At 38.2% G+C, this 25745-nt stretch overlaps 1 protein-coding gene across 1 annotated transcript; it reads right to left on the bottom strand.

Moving 5' to 3' along the window:
- Positions 1–15341: 15341 nt before the first annotated feature.
- LOC113271678 (histone H2B.3-like) lies at positions 15342–16090 on the bottom strand. Its single transcript, XM_026521576.1, has one exon. The coding sequence runs from the start codon at positions 15999–16001 to the stop codon at positions 15549–15551; it is 453 nt and encodes a 150-aa protein (XP_026377361.1). The 5' UTR covers positions 16002–16090; the 3' UTR covers positions 15342–15548.
- Between the last annotated feature and the right edge of the window lie 9655 nt (positions 16091–25745).

Genomic DNA, 25745 nt, shown 5'->3' with positions numbered 1-25745 from the left:
TTGTAAGTCCATCGGTTGGACGATTTTGTATCTTCCCCTTAAGATAATAAAAGTGAGTTTGTTGGCTTATACATTTGGCTTTGGTTTACTGTTGATTTGATAATACTTCCCCAACTCTGTGAAGCACAAACATGGCAAGAACCTCTTTGTAGTATGAGCTATATTGTTTGGTAAAGAAAATCTAAGTTTAGTCATTTGTTGCATACTCAAAGTGAGTCGGTTGTCTGCATTGGTGCAAAATTATAAGGCTGAAATACTAGTGGGTGATAAGAGATCACTAAACCACTGTATTTCCGGGTTATATCTTCGCGAAAAATTGCTTGGAGCGTTTGAAAGTGTGATAACGCGGGTATCAGAGCACAGATTGTTCTGTTTTGGCGTTGTTTTGGAAGATTTTCTCTGTTTTGCTCGAGTTTTAGTTGCTGAAACTGTTAGATCGTAATGGCTGGTAAGAAGAGTTCAACGAATGCCTTAACTGATAGGGTAGCGGACTTGGAAGACAGGATTAGTGACGAGGTGTGCCATCCTAATGATTCTAATTATGATGCTATGATTATGGCTCGTATTCAAGCATTGGACGAGCATGTTGCTAATATGTTTGTGGCAGGCCAGAGTGCAACTAAGAAGCATGAGGATTTGGAAGGCCAAATCAATGCTGTTAAGACCATGTTCACAGGAGCCTTGAAAGAACTAACTGATGAGTTAAGTGTCTTGAGGCGTATGGTGGGTGTAATTAGTGCGGCTCAAGCTACTGCAGGTGGTAGTGGCAGCGACTTTACGAAGATTAAAGTCCCAGAACCTAAAGCATTTTCTAGCGCAAGAGATGCGAAGGCATTGGAGAATTTCATGTGGGACATGGACCAATACTTCAAGGCCGCCGGAACCCCGGAAGAACAAAAGGTTACTCTCGTTAGCATGTACTTGGAAGGTGATGCAAAGTTATGGTGGAGAACTAGAACTGATGATGACCTTACTATTGGTCGTCCAAGTATTATGACATGGGATGTCATGAAAGAAGAATTGAAGAGTCAATTCTTACCAAGCAATGTTGCTTGGCTAGCCAGAGAGAGTTTACATAAGCTGAGGCATACCGGTACACCACGGAAATACGTGAAAGAGTTTTCATCTCTGATGCTAGACATTCGCAACATGTCTGAGGAAGACAAGTTGTTCAATTTCACATCTGGTTTGCAGCCGTGGGCTCAGGCTGAAGTGAGAAGGCAGGGTGCCAAAGACCTACCTTCAGCCATTGCAATCGTGGACAAACTTGCTGATTTTAGGTTGGTTAATACCTCAACTGAAGCTAATAGAAAGGGCAAGGACAAGAAAAACCATAAGAGTAAAGACAAGGATAAGAAAAGTTTTGAGGCCAAAGAGAAAAGTTATCAAAGAGATGATAGTTTGGTTGTGAAGAACAATGCTGGTGGTTGTTTCTTATGCAAGGGTCCTCACCTTGCGCGTGATTGTCCAAAGAAAGAAAAATTGTGTGGTGGTGACAAAGAAGGAGCTGATCAAGTGGAGCATGTTAATCCTATTCAACTATGCAACATAGTAGCACAAACGGCGACATATAACATGGGTTGAGTGGCGTTGGCATGGTTTATGTGAAAGTTGGCATACATAATCATCGTCCATGGGGTATGGCCGATACAGGTGCGTCACATACTGTTATGAGCTTGTCAATGGAAGAGTACTTGGGTTTGGAAGTGTTTCAAGCCAGTCACTGCATGAAGACAATGAATGATATAGCTAAGCCAATCAAGGGGATGGCTGTGGTAAATGTTGAAGTTGGAGAATGGCGTGGCCAGATTAGTATAATGGTGATGCATCTCAATGACTTTGAATTGATCCTTGGTAACAACTTTTTCAAAGAAGCAGAGGCAACAGTGATGCCTCACCTTAGGGGGATTTTTATACAAAGTCCAAGTGCACCTTGTTTCGTGAAGGGTGTAAGGAAAGTTAGTCCGGTTGATATGAAGTGTGACAAAGGAAAGGAAGGTAAGTTTGCTCATGCCCGCTCGTTCAAAGAAAGCTTAGCTGAGATTCACATGGAATTTGGATATCCTATGGATCTTAGTATCCCTTATTCACCGTGATTGGCGCATGTATGAAGCAGGGGCATTGCATAGCTGTTTGAAAATGCCTGAACCTGAAAGATTGCTGAAGTATGGAGACTTTTGCATGATTTTTGTTTGTTGTTTCTGTTTGAAGTTTAAGTTGGGTGTTGCTGATCTTGTGGTCTTTGAAGATAGCACACTGTAGTTGGTATATTTGCTTTGGTAATGTATTTTCTTTCAGTAAGGTCGTGGGTTGCCCAATGGTGTAAATGGGAAGGAGTCCCTAATGATACCCAAGGAATATACCTAATCTGGCCTCTTCGGCCCAAATGATACCCAAGGAATATACTTTTTCTCAAAAAACTCTATAGTTTTCTTAAATGCAAAGCTTCTCGCGTTAAGGCACGAAGAGATTTCGAACTATATAAAAAAATAAAATATGAAGAATAACATGGGGTGCAAACCCTTTAACCAATAATAGCCAATAAAACGAGAACAACTAATAATCCAGTTCTGTCCCATGTTCCAAATAGTCATCCTTGTTGATATAGCATTATACCTTCATTCTGCAGTTGAAAAATATAGAGAGTAAAAAAGATCAGGTCAGGAGTAATCATTCAAAATAATTCGATAAGGTAGTGAAGTGAAAATTCACCAATACCACAATGTCTAGTTCTCAAAATTTGTAGTAAGAATTGGTTAATCTAGGTTGCTAGAAATTTGTTTCTTAATTAAAAAGAGAGCCTTTCCGGGCCTTTGACTCTAATGGATGGAGAAAAGTAGGGAATTATTTGGGCTTTTTAAGGCCTTGTTAGATATTTGATTCATTTGGACACTGTTGTTGGTTTCGGCCGGTCTAGCTCTTCGAGATCAAAGGATGACACCACGATATGCTGACAGAAACCAAAGGTAATAAGAGTTGATAATAAAAAAAATCTCCCGATCAATAGTGTCAAAGGCTTTCCTGATGTCAAAATACCTCCGTCCACCCAGTACCACTACCTACTTCGACTAAGGCTGAGCTTAATAGGAGCAAGAGACTTGGTGGCAACAACCAAGCAAGCAATGACCAAGGTTCTACGCTTGCAGGGAATTGTATTGTGAAAAGGTTGGAAAATCTGGCGAGGGAGTTGGCTCATGATTGACTTGGTTTCAGAGATCATACTCGAAATGTACCAAGGCGGTTCGGCGTCTGAAGTTAGGAGACGATGTAGGTTTTCCGAGTCCGATATTTTACTGTCCTAGATGCTATGAGTATAGCCCAAGATTCTGTATCAAGGCAGTGGTGATTCCTAGCGGTTGTGCTTTTGCTATAGTGGTGTTCGCAGACGTATCCCTGCAACTGAAACCTGCTCCAGCTATTCCAGGATTTCCTCTCGTTGCGCCGTCCGCATTGATCTTGATCCAACCAAAATTAGGTTTTTTTCCAACCTACCAAAATAGTTGTGGAAGCTCGTGTTCCGTTTCCATGGTTGATAAAAGCTGGTGTTCCAGGTAACATGGGATGGAGGCTTGTTTGTGCCTAAGTGATACAGGAGTATCGTAGCAGAAGAAGAATGATGTGAAGATTATCTTCACAGGAGTCATGCATATGTACAAAACTTAAGAGGTGTGCAGGTTATATTAACACAAGTAAATGACAGAAGCAAAGAGACAACTAAAGACTGTCAGATGAGGCTAATCATTATTCTGGGTAAGTGAGCCGTATTGCGGCTAGAGAGTATCTAGAAGGTACTAGAAGAGGTGGAAGTTTGTTAACATAGCCTAGAAGTTTGAGGTTTCCTAACTTAGATGGGATTCCTAGTTTAGATGAGTTCTAAAACTCATAGTTTTATTTCTCGTACAACAAGTTCTCACTCATATAAAAGAAGTAGAATTTCAGGTTAGAAGAGGTAGAGAAAAACGAGAGAGAGAGACAACCATATTTTTGGTTTGTAATAAATTTTTTCTTTCAAAGCAATAGAAGAAGAAGAATAAATCATGTTCTTTTCTTTGTATTCTGTTAATTTTCTTTGTATTCTTCCTAACTTCCTACTAAACAATACTGACTCTAGGTACCCTTGATCGATTACGTATCAAGTGGTATCAGAGCCACATTATGACTTCTTGGGTTAGTTGTGGTGCATGGTCTTAACACGTGAACAGTATATGCGATCAGGGGAAGCAACTGTTGTTCTACCAGACACAAGAAAACCTAGAGGAAGTATTAAAACCAATATGGGAAGTGAAGATGATAAGAATCCTAAACCAACAGATGAGGACAAGTTTGCTATACTTGAATTTGAGGTACAAGATTTCGCAGATACCCTTACTGCGTTCATAAAAGCAAGTGTTGTCAAGTCAAAATCTAAACATAGAAAAGAAAGCACAAGGGGAGAAAAAGAAGACTTAAAGGAAGATGATGAGGAAAGCTCATCCGAAGAAGAAGAAGAAGACGAAGTAGTAAACAAAAATACATATGGAGGTCTGAAAGTCGAGTTCAAACTTGAGATTTCTGATTATGATGGAGTCATGGAAGCTGTAAAACTTGATGGTTGGTTAGATAAGTTGGAGACATATTTCACAGTACATCAACTAATAGAGTCTCAGAAGATCAGTTTTGCAAGTTTGAAATTGTCGAGTCATGCTTCAACTTGGTGGAAGGCTTATAAGAAGAGATATGACATGGCTATAATTTAAGGAGCTCATGAAGAAACACTTTTATCATGTGGGGTACTTGGACTAGAGATGATATAAGTGGCAACACCTTCGACAACGGTACCAGCAAAGTGTCCAAGATTACACTACAGAATTCTACAATCAAGCTTTATCTTTGGATGTAGATATTAATAGTGGTGAGACTTTCCGGAAGTATAAGGGTGGGCTTGTAGATTATATACGAAGAGAGTTGAAACTTTTCGGTGTACAAGACATTGAAGATGCTATAAACAAAGCTGTAGCTACTGCACAGAAGTCTAAAGGTGTTACATGATCAGACAACAAGGGAGTTTTTACTAGAGGAGAAAACAAGACTCAGAGAAGGGTTGAGACAGGTAAAAACAAGTCTCTATCAGCTGAAAAAGAAGAAAAGGTGTGTGAATATTGCAAGGAGAAATGTCACATAAAAGACACCTGCTGGGTTCTATATCCACATCTTAAACCCAAGAAACTACGTGAATCTGAAGGGAAAAGGAGTTTTAAGAAAAATACTATGCTAGCAGAAGCTGTTGATGCTGAAACAATCTTTGAAATAGATCAACCTGATCCAAAGATTATATTGATGACAAGGCTCACAGACACATAACCAATGAATCTTCATGAAGAATTATTTCATGTTAAGATACAAGTCAAACAAAGTATCATTGAGGCTATCATTGACTCAGGCAGTCAAAAGACTTTAATCTCAGAAAAGCTCGTGGAACAAATGGGATTGTCAACCACTGCACATCCAAAACCTTACCCATTGGGATGGATACAAAAGGATACTGAACTTCAGGTGACAACAAAATGTCGATTCAAATTTGCTATCACTGATAAGTTTATTGATGAAGTTATCTGTGATGTTGTATCATTGGATGTGACACAAGTGATATTTGGAAATCCATATTTATGGGAACCAGATGTTGTTCTCTATCATAGGGAACATGTTTATTTGTTCCAAAAAGATGGGAAAGAATTTCGAATTCAGGCTAGTAAAAAGCATATACCCATGAAAATGGTTACCACCAACCAAGTTAAGAGCTAGTCAGACCTGTGAATACAGAAGAAAGGAAAGTAACATTACATACTACACTTTCCACCAGACAAGAAAGTGAGTAAGTTCACTAAAGAAGAAGTTTATGGGTTTATTTCAAAAAGAAGCTACCATACTGATCGCTGTCGTATGCGTCAAAAATAATTTCACTTTCTCACTCAACTAAAATGGTAAAATGGTCGGAGAAATGACCGGAAAAGAGCTCAGGTGACCGGAAAAGTCAAACCGGTCACCAGTCAATTGGGTCAACTCGATCAAGGTCAGACAGAGTCAGCATCTTACTCGGCTGGATGGGCTGAGTGGCCAAGGCCAAAGCCATTGCAATCTTGCACATGCCATAAACTGTGTTGCACCAACATGGCTGCACCTCCCCAACAAATCAATCATGTGGCCTCAGCATTCCATACTCCAAATGCAGCATCAACTCCATTAGTGAACCACCAACTTCTTGGCTATAAACACCACCTGCAATTCACCTTCATTTCCATCTCAGTCATACCACCCGTGTACATCCACTGCAGCTGAGCAGCTGCACAACAACGCTACCTAGTCAATATCACAGCTACACAACATCAGCTGAACAGCAACACCTTGAACTGCAACTTCAATAATTCATCACCTCAAGACATCTCAGTCACGGCTTCCACATCTTAACCTGAAATGCAAATAAAAACCACTGAAGCTGCATCCTCTCCTCTGTCAGTGCAATTCACTGCAATTGGTAACAGCCAACAGGACCACAACTCCAGAATCTCGACCTAGCCACAACAACCTCTCTGCAATATATCTCTGCTACAGTCCATGGCTTAATCACCAACACAAACAGCATTCTTGCTTACAACTGCATTTGCACATTCACCATTCAACTTAGTTGCACCATTCCTGCCTTCAACATAACTTCATTGCAGCATCACTTGCACCTGAAATCTTTCATTACCTGTAGTGCAGACCAATACTTCCGAGTGTATCACAGCACCAACCTCGACTTCAGTTCTGCATCATTATGGATTCCAACATCACTGCAGCTTCATACTCACAAACATTCAACTGGGTTCAAATACCAACAACAAGTTATTATCCTCAGCCTTTTTAGTCTCAGCTCCATTGAAACTGCATTTGTACATTGCCACCAACACATTTGAGCCAAAAACACAATACCACCAGCTTCTTGAGATCTCCATGAACATCCATCAACATCCTTGCAGCTGCAACTTCTTTCTTGTTCTCTTGCCATCTGAGCAGCACCATTGCAGCAACACTGCACCATATCTTCTTGTTCAACTGTAGCTGCTCCTTCACTTCAGCTCTGTCAGCTAACCACCTGTTGCAGCTTCAACTACATCTGCATCTCTTAGCTGCCAACAAACCAACTCCCTACCAGTTCCATTAGCTCAGTACCCTCTTCACATGCCATAAGCTACAACACCTCTTCTATTGTATCATCACCTGCAGTTACATTACCACCTATACCTACTCCACCTGCCATACTGAGTTCATACCTTCAGCTCATTCTAACCCTTCAGAGCAACCACCATTGGCAGCTCAGCTGCCATCTCAGACCAGCCAGCATCCGAGTCTCCAACTGCAATCCATGTAACCTCACATACATAGCCAGTTCAGTTCAGTCACCAGCTCCTCTTTGCACGACAACTCCAGTTCACCTGCAACTTCATGATGAACCAAACCCATAGCATCAGCCCCATATCACCGCCATCTAACTGCATCCAACAGCTTCACCACAAGGCCTCCCTAAACCACCAGTCCTTCTATCTTCATTTAGCTGCTTGTAACATACCAGAATTGCCACTATCACCACCACAACTGCATCTGCAGTTTCATCTCCATTTGAGATTTGTAACAGCTGCATCAACACAAATTGAGCCACCAACATCATTTCAGATTCCTGGTACCACCATCACAACCGATAATCCGAAATACCCATCTCAGATTAACCCAATTTCCATCCAATAAAGAGTTCCATTGGCAAAGACACCTTTTCCCCAATGGTGGTCGGATCCAAAATTAAAGTTTCCAAGGTTTCGCCATCCACTGCCACTGCCTAGACTGTATGTGTACATGGGTCTTTGACTTGCATATTCCTACAACTTTGTATTCATTGGTTGAAGAAACATAACCAAATGCATGGCTCCATAAGCTAGTCAGACTGTAACACGAAGCTTTCTTAATTTTTGGAAGCAAAACAAATTCTCTGGAGATTAGGTTACAAATATAAACAGATTGGCCTGCAGCAAGACATACCAACCCATTGCACGAACTATTACAACCAAACGGAGAGGTTTTCTGATTTTCTGAATCGGAGCAGACTCGTGGTTTTTCTCATCTTATTCAAAATACTGAAATGTTTGATTCACATCAAAATTATGAATACCCAACTTACCCGATTCGCATCAGAATCATAAGGATGATTGAGACGATCTAAATGAATTTTAGAGAAGGATGGATGATGAGAAACAAGAATTCTCCTGCAAACTAATTTGCACTCCAAGACTGTTTCGGTGAGTTAAAATGTCTAGTTTAATCTCCACGGGCAGAAACTTGAAATACTCCATCGAGATTCAAGAGCTCTTGACAGAATTTCTTAGGGTTTAAGGAATGGTGACTGAAAAATATTTGGGGTACTCTCTGGAAACAGAAACAGAAAAGAGAGTTGGTGCTGTTGAATACGTGAGAAGAAGTAATACCAAAGACACGTTACGTTACTCCAGTTAAGTGTAACCCAACCAGTCTTTGGTATCTGAAGTGACGTCATCGAACAAGTCTCGCGGCTGAGGTCGATGAAGTCATCAAAAAAGTCAGAATCCAAAGTCTTTTGTTGGGCTACAAATAATGTACTCGTAAAGGTTCTAGTCGAGGTTCTGTGTTAGCTAGATGAGACAGTTTCTAATGAATGCTACTAAATTATCAAGAGTTAAAGTTGTTCTGCGTCTAGAGAACTTGAGAATAGAGCGGGAGCTGAGAATACTTTTTTGTTTGATCCGTCAAAGAGGATAGATGAAATTGAAGAGGATGAAGAAATGGCAGAGATTCTTTATAAAGAAGTTTACAGTCACCAATCTGAGCAGGTGGTGATGCCGTAGCAACAACAACTGAAGCTGCGGAAACAAAAACAGAAACTGCAAAAACAACAGAATCTAGCTGCAAAGCGTGCTTGAAAGGAAGTGCAAAGTATGCTCGGTCAGTTGCAATCTTGGAAGATGTCAACCCATTCTGTAATAATTTAAGAACGATTTTTTGGGTAAAGACATTAGAAGTAAATTTAGGTCACCCCTTATCTAGATATTTATATTAATATCTAAATTACCCTTCTGATTAATTTTGGGTGATGATTAGTTAGTGTTAATAATAGTTAGTGTAATGATTAGTGAGATGATTAAGTTAAAGATAATTAGTGAGATTAAAAAATCATATGGTTTTTTTTTTAAAGAAGTAGAATTATTGAGAGAGTAAAGTTAGAGAAGATGAAGAAGGAAAACATGAAAAACAATGGATTTTACCAACCACAACCGGAGGAAGGGTATTTGGGTACCCAAGTATGCTTCAAACTTAGATAATGTTGGTTGAATTGCTCCAAACTTTCAAAAAAAATGAAATTTTTTATGTAGATTTGGGCCAGTTCGGTTACCATATGTCAAGAACATACCGAACACACCTGAAAGTGTAGTTCGGTTACGTTTTCCAAACACGCAGGTTACCGAACTCGCTCGCTAATGGAGGTTTTGGTCGTACAGTGTAATGTTCGGTTACCTACGATAAAATGGTAGGTAACCGAACTTTGAACTTAACAATTTATTTGGGTACATCTTGTGTGTTCGGTTAGTTCGCAAACTTCAACGCAACCAAGTTTCCAACCGAACTGCAGGTTAAAAGTAACCTAGTGTTAGAAGTTCGGTTGGTTCGCAAACTTCAACATATTTTGCGAATCAACCGAACTGGGCTTATATATGCATATATGCAATTAGGCAAACGTTCGGTTACTACGAAATTTATTTCTTGGCGAATTAGGTAGAGTTCGGTTACGAAGTTTCAAGGTAGAGTTCGGTTACAAAGAAAACTTAATATTTTTGCGAACGAACCGAACTTGTGGACTTCTCATTATTTTCGTAAACTAAAGTTCGGTGATATCCTTATTTTGCGAAGGAACCGAACTTATGGACTTGTGTTGTTCTAATACAAGGAGTTCGGTTAAACGTATTTTTTGCGAATCAATCGAACTCTGAGTTCGGTTAAAAAAAAAAAAATTCGTGATAACCGAACTTTTCTCTGAAAAAAACCCTCCATTAAACCTCTCTGCAACTTCCATTTTCAACTCATTTTAATGATTACTTCTCATTTATTCAACCAAAAATGAATGACAAGTAATGGGTTTGTGAGAATATCTTTGTTAATGTTTTAAATTAAGCTATATATATAGTGGTGGTGGTGGTGGTTGGTGGTGGTGGTGGTAATCGGAGGTGGTGGTGGTGGTGGGCGGTGGTGGTGGTGGTAATCGGTGGTTGGTGGTGGTGATAATCGGAGGTGGTGGTGGTGGTAATCGGAGGTGGTGGTTATATATATATATAGGTGGTTATTGGGTTGGTTTTAAATTAAATTAGGTTAAGGGTAAGTTAGTCATTTCAATGTCTTAGGACACCCCTTATAATTATAGGGAAGGTGGCCTAATAAAACCACGATCCCATCATAAAAACCATGGTCGTTCTAATTTAATCAGTTCTAGGTGCAACTGCTAGGTGGGCTAGAGACTATCTTTAATTCACTCAGTTTGTCTTGGGCATTTTTTAGGCGTCTCTAATTTGTAAAACTCCTCTATGTGAAGTTCATTATGCTATTAGTATTTGGGGTACGCAGAACTTCAATCATATAGTTTTGGCCGTTACGCAGTGCTGCAGGCTAAACAGGTGCGCTGGGTAATTACCTCAATGTTGTGTGCTATTTACAGCTGCATTTTTATGGCCACTGCCCATTGAGAGGAAAATAGAGCAAAAAGAAAGGTTCAGGTGACCATCAGAGAGAGGTTTTTTCACCATATGGAGACATACAGAAACATAGTTCCCCTCAGCAGGCACCCCGAGGCAACCTAAATTTCTCCATTCAAGAACTGTAAAACTAACCACCTGCCCCTAAATTCTTCTCTGAAGAACCTAAATTTGTTGTTGTCGTAGTACCAGTTGTGACGGTGACGGTGGTGGTAGTAGCAGTAGCTGTTGCTGGGATGCAGGGAGAATAAGGCATACCCTGAACCATACTATTATTACAAACATCAAAAGTCTCTCTGGTCCATACTGACTTGACTCTGTCCTTCAATACAAACAAATGAACCTTACAGCAACAATTGCCTTTCATTTGTTGTGAGGTTATTGTCTGTAAACGTGCAACACAAGGAGATCCTTTGAATTCCAAAAGACGGTGATCAACTAACTGTTGCTGCTGCTCAGTAGTTATTGTTGTTGTTGCCGCGGTCTTTATCTTCAACTCACATTCATCAGGAAGAGAAATGAGTTGAAACTGTTCATCATGGATGTCAAAACATAGTAACATTTCTGTTTCCTCATCCTTACTGGCACCAGATCCTCCATCAACTCTAGTAAGTACCCTCCAGTAAAGAGCTCCAGCAACATATATGGCTGATCTAGAAAAACTCATCCTCTTTTTCTGTGTAATTCCAGTAATATTTGCAGGAATAAGAGGAAGTGTATTAGGAGACGACGACTCTCTCCATGATTTGCTTCCCAGTGTGAAAACCATGCACTTGAATTTGTCATGTGCATCAATAACAACAGATGATGAATTGGAAGTAGTAATAACAAGCACAATTTTATACTGATTATGGAGAGAGTCGTCGATAAACAGTACTGACACTTGATAACCAACGATATCATTACTATTCTTATAACGCAGCACCATCTCTGGGTATTCAGGTATAATTCTTTCCAAGTCGAGCTTGTATAAAAGATTCCACCCACTGTAATCCGTCTCCATCTCCAAGATGTTGTAATCCGTAGGACAGGATTCAAGAACCTCTATGAGATACAAATGATTTCTGCACTCTCCAAGATACTCAAAACGCCCCTCGTCGTCACTACGTACAGTTGGCAACGACAACGGCTTTACCAAATCTTGTTCAATATCAAAATACATAGACGTATCGTATCGTATTGACCAGTCTTGATCCAATGCAAACTACCATTCCAAAACACACCTGACCCCATGAAACTTGAAAGAGGTGCTAAAAACGGACCAGACGGAGAGACCCTCCATGAATTTGTTTTAGAGGAGTAAACTTCAAAATTATGAAGCTCAATCTCATTTAATTTCCTTGAATCCCTCCAGACGCAGACAACTTGATAGTGATCTGGAGATTTGGCTGGATCAAAAGCTAAGGATACACTGGCAACTTCATTCCAGCAACAACCATCAGTGATGGCATCCCTAATGGGAGATTCAGGTAGAGTTTTGTATTGTAGATGTAGGTGTGGCGTGTATACCTATAATCCGCCATCTTGGTATGGCATATCTCCCTCCTGCAGCATAATAGACCATTGCAAGATTGATCAATTCTTAGCCTAGTTTCGGTGACGGGACCTTTCCAATTCCGTGGAGGAACGTCCACAAAATCTAGAGTCTTTACGGGAACTCATGTACCACCATTGTGATCAAAGAATACAAAAGGGTATTCAAATTCAGGATCATCAGAAGGACCTGAAGGAGTGCGTCTTTGTTTTTCTATGAACAAGCCAGGGATTTTGAAGCTGCTGCTGTGAAGAAGAGTATAATTCTTCGCGAGATATGGGCCAGAAATTAGGGAGAGCCATTGTTTGGATACAGATTTTTAGATCATTAGAGATTTCACGGGTGGACATAATAAAATTTGTGTTAAAATATCAGAATTGCTGCCTACTTGTGTGGCTGATGATGAAAAAGAATTGTCTACAATAACCTCACCTGATGAATGGTTGTCACTTCTTGTATTGCATGATGATGACATCCTGATCCAAATCAAAGCAAAGAAAGAAAATTTGAGATCCTCTTAAACTCCCAACCTCAATCACAGACGCGGCGGGAGAGATAATTTTGGGATATTTATAAACGCTGAATGCATGCAGGGTCAAAAATAGTTTATCTAATAATCCCTCCGTTTCAAAATAATAGAAGTAATAATTTCCACATAAGGCTTTTCAAAGTTTGTGTGGGATTCAACCTCTTTAAAAGACGTAGGAGGTGTTGCTGGAGTTTGATTGGTGCATTTTATTCATACAGATCGATGGTAGAGTTGTCTGCAGAGTTTGCAATGAGTTAACATCTCTTATCAAAAACGCCGACCGATAAGTTTATAACTCCATCTAGGAGTCTTGGGAGGGGTGTTTGATAGCCCCATATGCAACTGCTGAGGTTTTGGCAGTTGGGTCTTTCACTGCAGGTCTTTAAATGAATTGTTTGAGCATGAACTTTTTAAGGCTTTAAATGAACACCTAAACGACGACAACTACTACTACTGCTCTTGTCCTGCATGACACTTCTGAAAATTACAGGGACTTAGTTAGGGTAAGGACCAAGTCCCCTTACCTTCTTATTCACCTTCTTAGTTGAGAAGTAAATTCACACAAGCAAATTGACGAACCTGAGTATTCTAAATCATCCCTACCGTTTTGGATCTTGATTCTGATTCCAGACATCTCATGTTTTATCTATGCTTCTGACAGTCACAAGATATATATTCTATGTTTTACAGAGAATCCGAGAAAGTAAGTGAAACTGCAAGTAATTTTTTCCATTAGTCTCTCTACCTCATCTTAGAAGAACGAGATTCAGTTGTTAATCATCCCTTCAGACAGAATTATGCTCAGTTTCTAATCCAACAAGGTTTTCATTACAATGTTCCAATTTTAACTTCCTCCGGAACATTGAGCATAGGATCACTAAGCGACTAAGCGTTGGTACTCTAATAGCAATAAAGAACGCCTAAGACTATTTAATGCTACAACTATCTATCTTGGAGTTTGGTGGATGCGATTTTTCAACTAAGTTTTACATTCAAATCCCTTTTGTGTGCAGAAATCATGTACATAATCTTAACTACTATCTTTCTCGACATCATCCATAGATGACCGTCTAGTGGACCTCCAATGCAAGAATTACTCAACTATTGAACATGCAATTGCTAAGCCTAGCCAGTGCAAGTGTGTTGGTTAAAAAATTTTAAGCCAAGACTGTGTTGTGCGACTTCATAGATCAATAGCTACCAAATATCTGCCCGAGTTAACTTATACAATTAACTTACGCTCTCTCGACAACTGAAACTAACCTATCAGTAAAACTAGAAGGCAAAAATGCATAAAAATAACATTTTTGCTATCTACTACGAGGGGACGAAGCTATTCAAGCAGATGAAACCCCTGATTTTTGACAAATTATGATAAATTAACAAGTCAAGGAAAATCCAAAATACCTTGCATGGTCCTCAAGCAAGTCCCCAAGTTTCTTTCTTCTCTATCAAAATGCCAGCAAGACAGAAGAATACCAAGCCCTCGCCTTACCAACAGAAATCTAACCACCTACAGCGGTTCTTAATTTTATTTCCTCTCTACTTAGCAATTACAACAACTTCCATGTGAATAATTTTTAATCATTCCTTCGATGAAAACATCGAGACTTTACACCTTCCAGTAGATTTGTGCGCTTGTACCACTTTAATTAGATTTTGCAAGAAATATATACACCTCCTATAAACGCCATTGCAACAGGATCCTCTTCCATAGCCCATCCCCTGATATCATCAAGCCCACTTGACAACATCCAGAGCCAGAGGAAACAAAAACCAAGGAGCAGGGACAGGGATTGACTAGCAGACTTTAAGAAAAAGTTGCATACTCACAGTTGCAAAAGAAAATGACCAACAAAACCTATCTCTAAGGCTTATGACTGTGTTCTTTCCTCTTACTCATAGCTGAACCTCAAAATGGAGAGTTCTAAAGTTGGAAGGTTGCATAAGAATAAGCTAAGGCTACATAATAAGAGTAACCTAAACTATTTGACAGCTTCTAATTAACCTCAATTAGATTTTGCAAGAAAATATATACCTCCCATAAACACCATTGCAGTGGGATTCCCATCCTCATCTCGTCAAACCCACTTGACAACATCAAGAGGAAACAAAAGCCAAGGAGTAGGGACTGGGATGACTAGCAGACTTTAAGAAAAAGTTGCATACTCACAGTTGCAAAAGAAAATGACCAACAAAACCTATCTCTAAGGCTTATGAGTGTGTTTGCCTTACTGATACTCATAGCTGAACCTCAAAATGCAGAGTTCAGATTATCTGAATTTGGAAGGTTGCATAAGAATAAGCTAAGGCCCCTAATACATATCTGCCAGCACTCAACATGCTAAATTGATCTGGTAAAATCAAGACATTAGCAATTCACTGAAAATCCAACCAATGAATCCTACAATACTCTGTGTTTCTTAAATTGCGCCTATTTAAGAAAAATCATCATTCATTAATGATCTAAAATGTAATTCAGATAAATCAACACTTTGAGAAATCTAAACGGTTTTCAATTGATTCATATCCAAATATTAAGACAATTGATTTCACTAACAAGAAACTGGATTAGCAATTGAAATTGGATAAATTTGATATACTACTTACATATGCGAAACCCTAATCCCCAAACTGAAACCACTAAAAAGAAAACCCCAATTTTAGATCTAAAACCTAAAAAAAAAAACATAAAAGATGATTAAGAACTAGTAAATTTGGTAACAGCTTTAGTACCCTCAGAAACAGCATGTTTAGCCAATTCACCAGGAAGAACAAGACGAACAGCAGTTTGAATCTCCCTTGAAGTAATAGTTGGTTTCTTATTATACCTAGCCAATCTGGATGATTCCGCAGCAAGTTTCTCAAAGATGTCATTAATGAAACTGTTCATGATACCCATAGCTTTACTTGAAATACCAATATCAGGATGAACTTGTTTCAGAACTTTGAAGATGTAGATCTTGTAAGTCTCGACTGATTTCTTTGATTTCTTCTTCTTCTTATCTGTTGATGAAGCATCTTTGCTTGGTAATTTCTTCTCGGATCTGGGTTTCTTCTCTGCTGGTGCTTTCTCGGCTTTCTTCGCTTCGGCTGGTTTCTTTTCTGCTGGTTTCTTCTCAGCTGGTTTTTTCTCTGCTGCTTTCGGCGCCATTTGATCGGAAGTAAAAAAGAACACGGAAAAACTGAAGAAGCCGCCTTGGGAGAGAGAAAAATAAGACACAAACTTTGTTGTTGATGTGAATGGAATTAGACGGAAAGAAGAGTTGGTTTATTTATATAGGGGTTCGATGGAGTTTGATTGGCGGATTTTGTGTCATACGGATCAATATTGGGACCGTTGATAATTGAAATGATAGTGAACGGTTGAGATATATCGGAGAAGAAGAGTTGGCTCGTGGAGTTTGATTGGTGCATTTTGTGTCATATGGATCGATGGTAGAAACCGTTGATAATTGAAAAGATAGTAACGGTTGACATATATCGGATTGGTTTTTGAATGGCGGGTCCCAGGGGATATCAGGTGCTGAGGGGAGAAGGTGTTTTTGACAAAATCTCATTTTGGGGCCATTATGGTAACCAATTATGTTACTGCCTTTCAAGTGCATAAATAAAGATAAGACGAGAACCGCGGGATTTGAGTTTGATGGGGTGAATATATATAGTGGGATGGGGGGAGATAACAATGATTAATGACTCTTCAATTTTATTGTGATGTATTTAACAGAGATTTAATAATGTTAGTAGTTGATGATCTTGAGCCACTTTCCAATGACCCAATGGAGAGTGATACTGAATCACTTCACAGTGTGGGTAATTTTGAGGAAGATCTTGAGCCATTTTCCAGTGACCTGGTGAAGAGTGTTACTGAATCACTTGACAACACTCTTTGTAGAAAAGACTCAACTTTCATGTGATATCGAATCACTTAAAAGTGAGAAGACTATAGTGGTTACTAATATTTGTTCAATAAGAGGAAGATTGTCTTAGAAACTGATATTGAATCAGATAAAAGGAAGAAGAGTGAATTGAAGGGAAGTTGAGTTATGCAACAAAGAGAAAGGAAAATTGCAAAGTGATGTTGAGTCACTTAAGAAAGAAAAATCTAAGCTGAGAAGTGATGTCGACCAACTTGATAAAGACAAATGTGGACTGCAAAGTGGGATTAAGGTTCTTCTGAAAGAGAAGACTACACAGAGAAATTAAATTTAAATTATGAACTCGAAGATAACTATACTTAAAAAGAAAAAAAAAACTAAAATTTACTTTTTAGGCCATCTTATTAACACAACTAAGCCTAGCGGAGAATCTCTGCATATGAAATTATTAATTTGTGCACTGATGTCGTGGTCTCGTTTCTTTTCAGGGCACTCCAAAGTTTTATCTTCATTGGATCTATCGGATTTGTGTTTTAGGCAGGAAGCACATAGTTCAGGGGCTGATATGCTCTCGTTGTTCAACATGGATGTGAAGGAGTGCATTAACAAGTTGGGTGGTGCTTTGGATGAGTTTGTAATTACGTACGAATATGATAATAATGGACATACGGTTGTTACTAGAGTCGGAACGAAGTTAAAAGATACCGAGATAAGGAAAAGGGGTAAAGAACCAAAAGATTTAGCCCATGCCGTCTTAGTGGTAGTTGGAGGAACAATGGTGACTTTCTAGAATTTAGATTTTTAAACTCCCACAATAGAGATTATGGGCAGGATGGATATAACTAGGTACCGAGTGATGCTATTGAGCATGTATACGCACCACAGGTGCTTCAATGGTGGGATGATTAGATTAGTGTATGAAATTTGTATAATTGTGAAATTATCTTTATATTCGCGGTTCTTATCTTTATGTATGCACTTGAAAGGTAGTAACATAATTGGCTACCGATTATGGTAGTACCAAAATTCGAAAAATTGAAAGGTTTTTTTTCAAAAACTCATTTTGGGGCCAGTATATAATCGGAAGTTTGTTTAACTGGAATTACTACCGAATATGGTAATTCTCATTTCGAAATGTCATTATATAATCGGAAGTTAGGTTCACTTATCTCACTTCCGATTTCTTATAATTCCAAAATTCGAAAAAAAAAAAGTAAGGTTTTTTCCAAAAACTCATTTTGGGGGCAGTATATAATCGGAAGTTTAATTAACTTAAAATACTACTGAATATGGTAATTCTCATTTCGAAATGCCATTGTATAACCGGAAGTTAGATTCACTGATCTCACTTCCAATTGTTATAATTCCAAAATTCGAAAAAGTAAGGTTTTTTTCAAAAACTCATTTTGAGGTCAGTATATAATCGGAAGTTTGTTTAACTTAAAATACTTCCAAATATGATAATTCTCATTTCGAAATGCCATTATATAATCGGAACTTCACTTATCTCACTCCTGATTGTTACAATTCCAAAACTTAACTACTGATTGTAATTTTGACCACCGATTGTAAAGGGAAAATTAGCCATTACGAAAATCGAAGATAAGGGGTGGCTTCATTTTATGTTTGGATGACCCGTTTTTGTCTAATTATTGGCCCCTAATTCCTTTCGAGTGGCCCCTAAAAATGCTAATATTTTAAACCCATTATTTGAAAAATATCTTTGATTCTTGTGAAAGACATGTATATAATTTGGAAAAAAACATGAATTTGAAATATGTGTCCCTTTATTTTAAACACTGAAAAACCAGGGGTATAACAACCTCACCCAATATTTCGCTTAGCAATCTAATTAGACAGTTAGACTCAATCAATGGAAATATATCCAAGAATTGTATCTCTGTTTCACAATGTAATCATCAAATCAAACAAATAGAAATTTGTGAGCCTGATTATTATGTGAAACAACTTGAACGGTACCAAAAACCAATGTTCAAGTGTCAATCAATTTATATCAACAACCAAAGGTTGGATTATCTAATTGATTGAACTACGCATAACCTGTGATATTTCTATTATATAAAAAATATAATGCGGAAAAAAAATTAAACACAGACACCAGAAATTTTGTTAACGAGGAACCGTAAATGCATAAAAAACCGGAGACCTAGTCCAGATTTGAATACAACACTGTATTAAGCCGCTTGATGCGTGTCGTAACCACAACAAATTAATCAAGATATTTTCCACTAATTAACTGGTAATATAATGGAAGTCAAGTTCGTTCGCACGAAGAGCAGTGTAATTGATATGTTATTTAGTTCAGCAAAATAAAAATACAAAAAGGGGGGATTGGTTTGATTATAATAAACAAAAATAATAATAATAATAATAATAATAAGATGAAAAGATGATTAGGAGTCATTCGTTGTTACCAAACGTTGACTTGCATAGTATACTCGTTTACCTTTCGTAAGAATCATATATCACCAACCGTAGAATAGCAGCTAGCTCGGTGTTATCCCTAAAACTCCTTATACCACGGATACGGAAGCTCTCCAATATCAGATTCTATCCAATCGAACCACCAAGTAGTAGCTCACTCAAGGTGTAATCCAACTGAATGCTTTAGGCTTTGTGAATTAGGTTGATCCCAGTAGTTGAACTCTTAGCTCAAGGTTCACTTACTGATGTTGTCTTCACTCGCAATTGCTCCACAGAATCCCTCTGTAAGGTCTCGTGATTTTTACTTGTGTAGAGAGTTGTTTGACTATTACACTTATCACCCAACTTCTACTAGCATTAGAATGATCAAAATATTAATCCAATTGTACACTTGGACAATCTAGTAAAAATCATAAACCCTAGATATAGAAAAGACAATCGATAATATGATAAAAACTTTGAATAAACTTGTATAATAATTAAGCTTCACGCCCAGAACATTGAATTCATCCTAATCAAATAAAGTTTAGCCTCTCATGTTTACACCGTTTCCCGATTTCCCCCTAAAGAGGTAAACTCTAGGTTTTTAATGAAGAACAAAAATGTATTATGAGATGTAGAGATATGATATTCAGTAAGGTTAAGAAGTGCTTCTTATATAGTCTCCAAATTGGAGTCCTGTGCTCGATCCCGTGCAAAGTAGTTGTTGCCAAAACTAGTCAGAATTCCAAAGAGAGTTCACGTCCAGAGTTTGGTCGTGAAACCTATAGCAAAGTGGTTCAGGGTTCAGAGTTTGGTCGTGAAACCTTGCGTAGATGGCAGAGGCCCGATCCAATTCTTAATAGTTCAGTAGAACTGACAGTACACCCTTCAATATTCCCACGGACATACAAGCTTCCGTGAATTATTTTTTTTCCCTGGAATTTGATTTCCTCTCGTCAGAATCACGGACAGATACGTCTCCGTGATTTTTCTTTTTCCCTGGATTTCAACTCCGGCAGTACCTCCTCCTCGGACATCTCTCCCACCGAGACAAATAAATTCTTCTGAGCTTTTCTAAAACTCGGTTCACAGCTCCATCCACTGCCACTGCTAAACCTTCCTCTCGAGTTCAAGTTCTCCAGCCATCTCGATAATCTATATCACATCTCCCTTTATCATCTCCGAGCAACCAATCATCGTCACCACTCACCAGTGATAACCACACACTCAAATTCTCGAACTCCTGCAACAGCAAACTTCATCCAGAGCCACGTTCTATAAAGATTCCAACCAACAGACCTCCAAGAACACAACCCCATCATCCATCAACTCGAACTGTCTCCTTCATCACCAGCCCAATGCAGCGTCCTCAGTTTCATAATCCATGTCATCCCTCGGCAGTTCCATCTTCATCATCACCATTAACACCACAGACCACCATTCCCTTCCATATTTCCGTTACTCATCCATCACATCACGATTGCTCATCTCCTCCATCGTCTCCGCCATCTAACCACAGCTCCAAGACTTCCCTGCCATCATTACTTCCCTGAACTGCAACCACCAAACTCGAGCAGCAGTCTCAATCATATCTCCCTTCAATCACCAGCAGCGATCTTCATCAGTTGATATCTTTTCATCACTGCCACCTTCATTGCTTCTCGACAGCATCACTTCCACTCTCGAACTCCATCTCTACCATTAACCCAAACCACCGGAAAACAACCACATCATTACCAATGCAGTAACACTTCTCTTCTCTGCCAAAATTTGTTTCATGCAGAAGTAAAATAAGCAGCTGCACTAGTCACGTGATGGGAGGAAGAAAATGGTGGCAGCCCTGAGTTGAACTGTCGGGTGCTTTTATAAATTCTGTGTGTCAATCTTTCACAACTTTGGCTCGCTTCAAACGCTTGTAATTTCTTCGTACGATGTCTGAATGACTCCGTTCTTTCACCATTGGCTTCGTATTTTCGTCCTCTTCAATGTGATAGCAAGAACTCATGGATTCAAACGAGTTCCACTTAGTCTTTGGCCTTTCTCCGTTTGTAGCTAACTTCTTTTATTGCACAATTAAGTGCAGATTCACTTCTTTTGGATGATTCACCTGGCAGAACATAAACAAGAGAAAACAAGAGTAATATACAATAATTTGCAAGAAACTAAGCAATTACTAGCATGGATTCGACACTAAATATATGCAAAATATGCACTTAACATCGCTACAGACACTAGCCTACTCCAAGTTAACTTTGGACTGGAATGTAGTTGAGTCATAACCTATCTCACACTGATCAAGGTACAGTCGCGTTCCTTACGCCTCTAAAACCACGCCGGATTCTGCGCACTTGATTTCCTTAGCTGATCTCACCCGCAACTAAGAGTTTCTATGACCCAAAGTCAAAGACTTGATAACCAATCTGTCTCACACAGAAAAGTCTATTGAATAAATAAATTTGCCTCACACGGATAAACCTACGAGTTTTGTTCCGTCTTCTAATAAATCATGGTGAACAGGAAACAATTGGTATACCGGACTTATGTTCCCTAAGAATAACCTAGAAATATCAATCACCTCACAATAATATTAATCGTATGGTAGCGAAACAAGATATTGTGGAATCACAAATGATGAGATGAAGATGTTTGTGACTACTTTTTATCTTGCCTATCGGAGATTAAATCTCGAGAAAAATTTAGAGAAGATAGTACTCAATCACGATAGAAAACAACAAGATCAGAACACGCAACTATATAGAAAATAGTTGGGTCTGGCTTCATAATCCCAATGAAGTCTTCAAGTCGCTAACCTACAGGGTTTCGTGAAGAACCTAAGGTTAAAGGAGAATGGACTCTAGTCAACTCTAGAATCACATAGGAGGTGCGGGGATTAGGTTTCCCAGTTGCTAGAGTTCTCCTTTATATAATTTTCAAATCAGGGTTTAACAGCTTTGAAATAAAGCAATCAATATTCACCGTTAGATGAAACCTGATCTAAGAGCCAAGCTAAGTTTGATTGAAACCAAAGCAATATCTCTCGATCGTTAGATGGTCTTAGCTTGTTACACACAAATGAAATATACCTTCATTTGGATATGAGTAACCGTACTTAAACGTGTATACCTTGTTGGATCAATAATAGTTAACCGAATTTATCCATATGAAAACTTTCTTATCAACCATATTCATCTTAAAAACAACTAGTTCAAAAGACTCAAATGAAACTAGTTACAGAGTTGTCAACAGTCATAGAAGTATATAAGGCACAATTGAAGCAAGATCGATTTTGATTCACTCGAATCAAATCATGAACATTATAGCCACGGTTTTCAAAAGATTGCATTCCTTATTATATAAATGTATTAGTTCATGAACAAACCGATTCTAGAACTTAACCCACTCAAGTATGTAAACGGGTACGCATACTTAAGTAGCTGTACTTGGAATGTGTCCGACAGTATACGAACGGGTACGCACACTATCACACATCCAAAACAAGAGTTGAATTAGTACGCGTACATGTACGCATACAAAAGTTCTCGGACTTCAACTGAGTTCGCCAGTATGCATACGGGTACGCATACCAAGACTCTTGGACTTTACCTGACCTTCCCAGTACGCATACAGGTATGCATACTATACCGTCTTGGATCAACATATATGCAAGTACGCATACTATGTCTGTAATCCTATTATGGTTAATTGTTCTAAACTCTATTTCAATCATTGAAACCTTCTTAGAGGATGACAATAGTTGTTTTCACTAACTATTAGCATCAAAACGATTTTCAAGTTATTGAAATAATCAATACGAAACATTCTGAGTCTACATCAAATAATTGTATCACACAAATAATGTAAGATATTACTTGGCGATTTTCACAAGATCATCTTTTGACTTGCATCAAGAATATAAGATGAACTTGGTTGAAGCAAAAGCTTACCAACACATATTTCTAAAGTATGTAAGCGAGTTAAACTTAGCTCGAAATATCAAATGTGTATAATCGAATACTATATAGTACTACGAATTTTGTCTCAAGAAAGAGATAGAGTATAAATAGACTTTCTGAGTGATAGATGAGTTTCGGTCTCCACATACCTTTTATCGATGAAGTTCCACAAGCTCTCCTTAGTAGTTCTTCGTCTTCAATTGACGAACGTCGTGAAGTCTAAATCTCAACTAAACAATCTATCCTAGTCTGAGACATTACTGTAAGTAGACTAGAAATCAAGACTTATAGTTTTGATCACTAAACTTGACAAACAAGCTTGAGATAGCAACGCTTGCGAGTTCGACCGAGCAGTGCTCTAATAATCTCCTCCTTTGTCAATTTTAGTGACAAAACTTTCAATACATATGGATTACAAAATAAATAAACTTTGTATGTTCTCATGCAAATGCTTGATCTCCTTGGTTCTTCAACATTACTCGAAATCTTCGTCACTTCCAAGTACTGCATGACTCTAAACGTGTTCAACTCAGCATCATAGTTGTTGAAGATCCATATCTATGACAATGAGAAAAAAATTGCTCTCAATTATTATTATACAATGTCATATTATTATTACATGGCATCAAAGTTCAATTGTATCATAACTTTGACAACAATACTATGGTGATATGTATCACTCCCCCTTAGTCAATACTTCATCTCACATGAAAACCACTCCTCCTTACATAATGATCCGTAAACCTTATGTACTTGTAGAGTGAACTACACATTAATTCTCCCCATTTTTGTCAATATAAATTGGAAAAGGTACGAAAACTAGTGGGATCCTAATGAAATTTTCATAGAGATACTTCATGACCAAAAGAGAACATATCAACTTGTTTTGATGATTTCACGTAGCCGAAACTAGTGTATTCATCAAAGAGTTTATAAAGAAGCAAGAAAACTCCTAAAATATTCCACAGTCGTACTCCCCACAAATATTTGGCAATTAAGCACAAGTTCAAAAATAAATCTCCTCCATAAAATGTCATTCCCGAAAGAACAACAAGAACGTCCTTACTTTCACAAGAAAAAAAGGATTTCTTTGGACATTAGCAAATCACGTGAAACATGAATTCATAATCCAAAATACTCAACTAAATTAACCACAAGAGAATCGTATGATTAATTTAATCGGAAATGCTCAACATAAGAGAACTTACGGAGCCATACAGTATATTCACAAGAAATGGATCAGGGAAAGATCAATACTGCGGAATATTCAAAGACTCATTCTATTTTTCATCCATATTTTCATAGAGACTATAATAGACTTAATCTTTGTAGACAAAAGTTCATCATATCTTCCATCAATATTTGCGCAATGACATAATAGGCTTAACTTTTGTTGTCAAAAGTTCGTTCTATCTTTTATCAATAAAGACATAGGATAAACTTAACGTTTGAGCAAGTATGGGACAATCATAGTTCATGGATGCAAACACACAAATCCCATAGCAAGTTGCAATATATAAAACCATAAAGATTAATACTGTAAAATCATCTTCCAAATAAACTTTAGACTTTAAATAAATAAATCTAAAAAAATTGCAAGATGAAAATCGTTGGAAATAGCTATATGTACTCACAATAATTGCTATTCCAAACCCTAGTTATCCTTCTTAAAACACAAGAATAAATTCTCATAAGAAGTTTCCTAAACATTAAGGAGAATCAAGTTTCTTTGCAAACTTCATACCTTTGAAACGGTCCCTCACAAAAGGTATCGCTGATGTCCTTGATTCTTTTGATGGTTGAGATCCCATGTTCGTGAGTTAGAACATTAACTTTCCGATCAACTATACGGGCAAGATACCTAGCTTTAGCACAGTCCAAGATTTGTTTCTTCTGATTCCGGATCAAGATCTTTTGATTTTCAAGGATTTTGGTCTGACCATCAAGAAGCTGATTTATTTGTAGTTGAAGACTTGCAAACTCGACCTTAGAGTCATTCTGAAAAACAATTAAGTCCTTAACATATTGTCCAATCCAGGAGTTACACTCGTTCCTCTCAATCATCTTCAAGACAAGGTCTTGAACGGAATCGCATCCTTTAATGTCTTCTTCCATCTCAAGATTCACCACTTATTGAGGTCTTGAGAAGTTTTCCACTTTTTTTTATTAGGGAAGGCAAAACAATATAATATATATGTTTACGAATAAGAGAGGACCACCCTTGTTTAAGGAAATCCTAAAAACTTCCAAGAAGACACGGACGTTCGTGGACCAAAAAAGGAAGATTGATGGATCAGAAAAGATCCAAAACTAGGAAAATACATTTTGTTTTCAGATATCTCTTACCTTCAATGCTCAATGATTAATAATTTTAACCAGAGAATAAGAGAAGGATGCGTAAGTTACTTGGAGTCAAGAAATGACTTTTTATTCACAAATAAAGAAAACAGCTAAACAAACCAAAGACATATGGTAATATACATCCCACTTGAGCATCTCACACATGTCATCCTTTCAAATCCCAAGTTAGATACAAGGATGAAATTACTTAGAGCTAGGTAGCAAAGTGAGATATAATCCCACCATGATTTTTGAGAGATGAGTTGTAAATACCATCCGACGGTTTGACCTTTGTATTCC

This window comes from Papaver somniferum, chromosome 4, assembly GCF_003573695.1.
Source record: "Papaver somniferum cultivar HN1 chromosome 4, ASM357369v1, whole genome shotgun sequence".
Lineage (NCBI taxonomy): Eukaryota > Viridiplantae > Streptophyta > Magnoliopsida > Ranunculales > Papaveraceae > Papaver > Papaver somniferum.
Note: the sequence above shows the minus strand (reverse complement) of the source record. Positions and strands in the feature narration are given on the sequence as shown.

Excerpts from the sequence above, each read along its gene's own strand:
- LOC113271678 (XM_026521576.1), bottom strand. The coding sequence starts at position 16,001 with ATGGCGCCGAAAGCAGCAGAGAAAAAACCAGCTGAGAAGAAACCAGCA.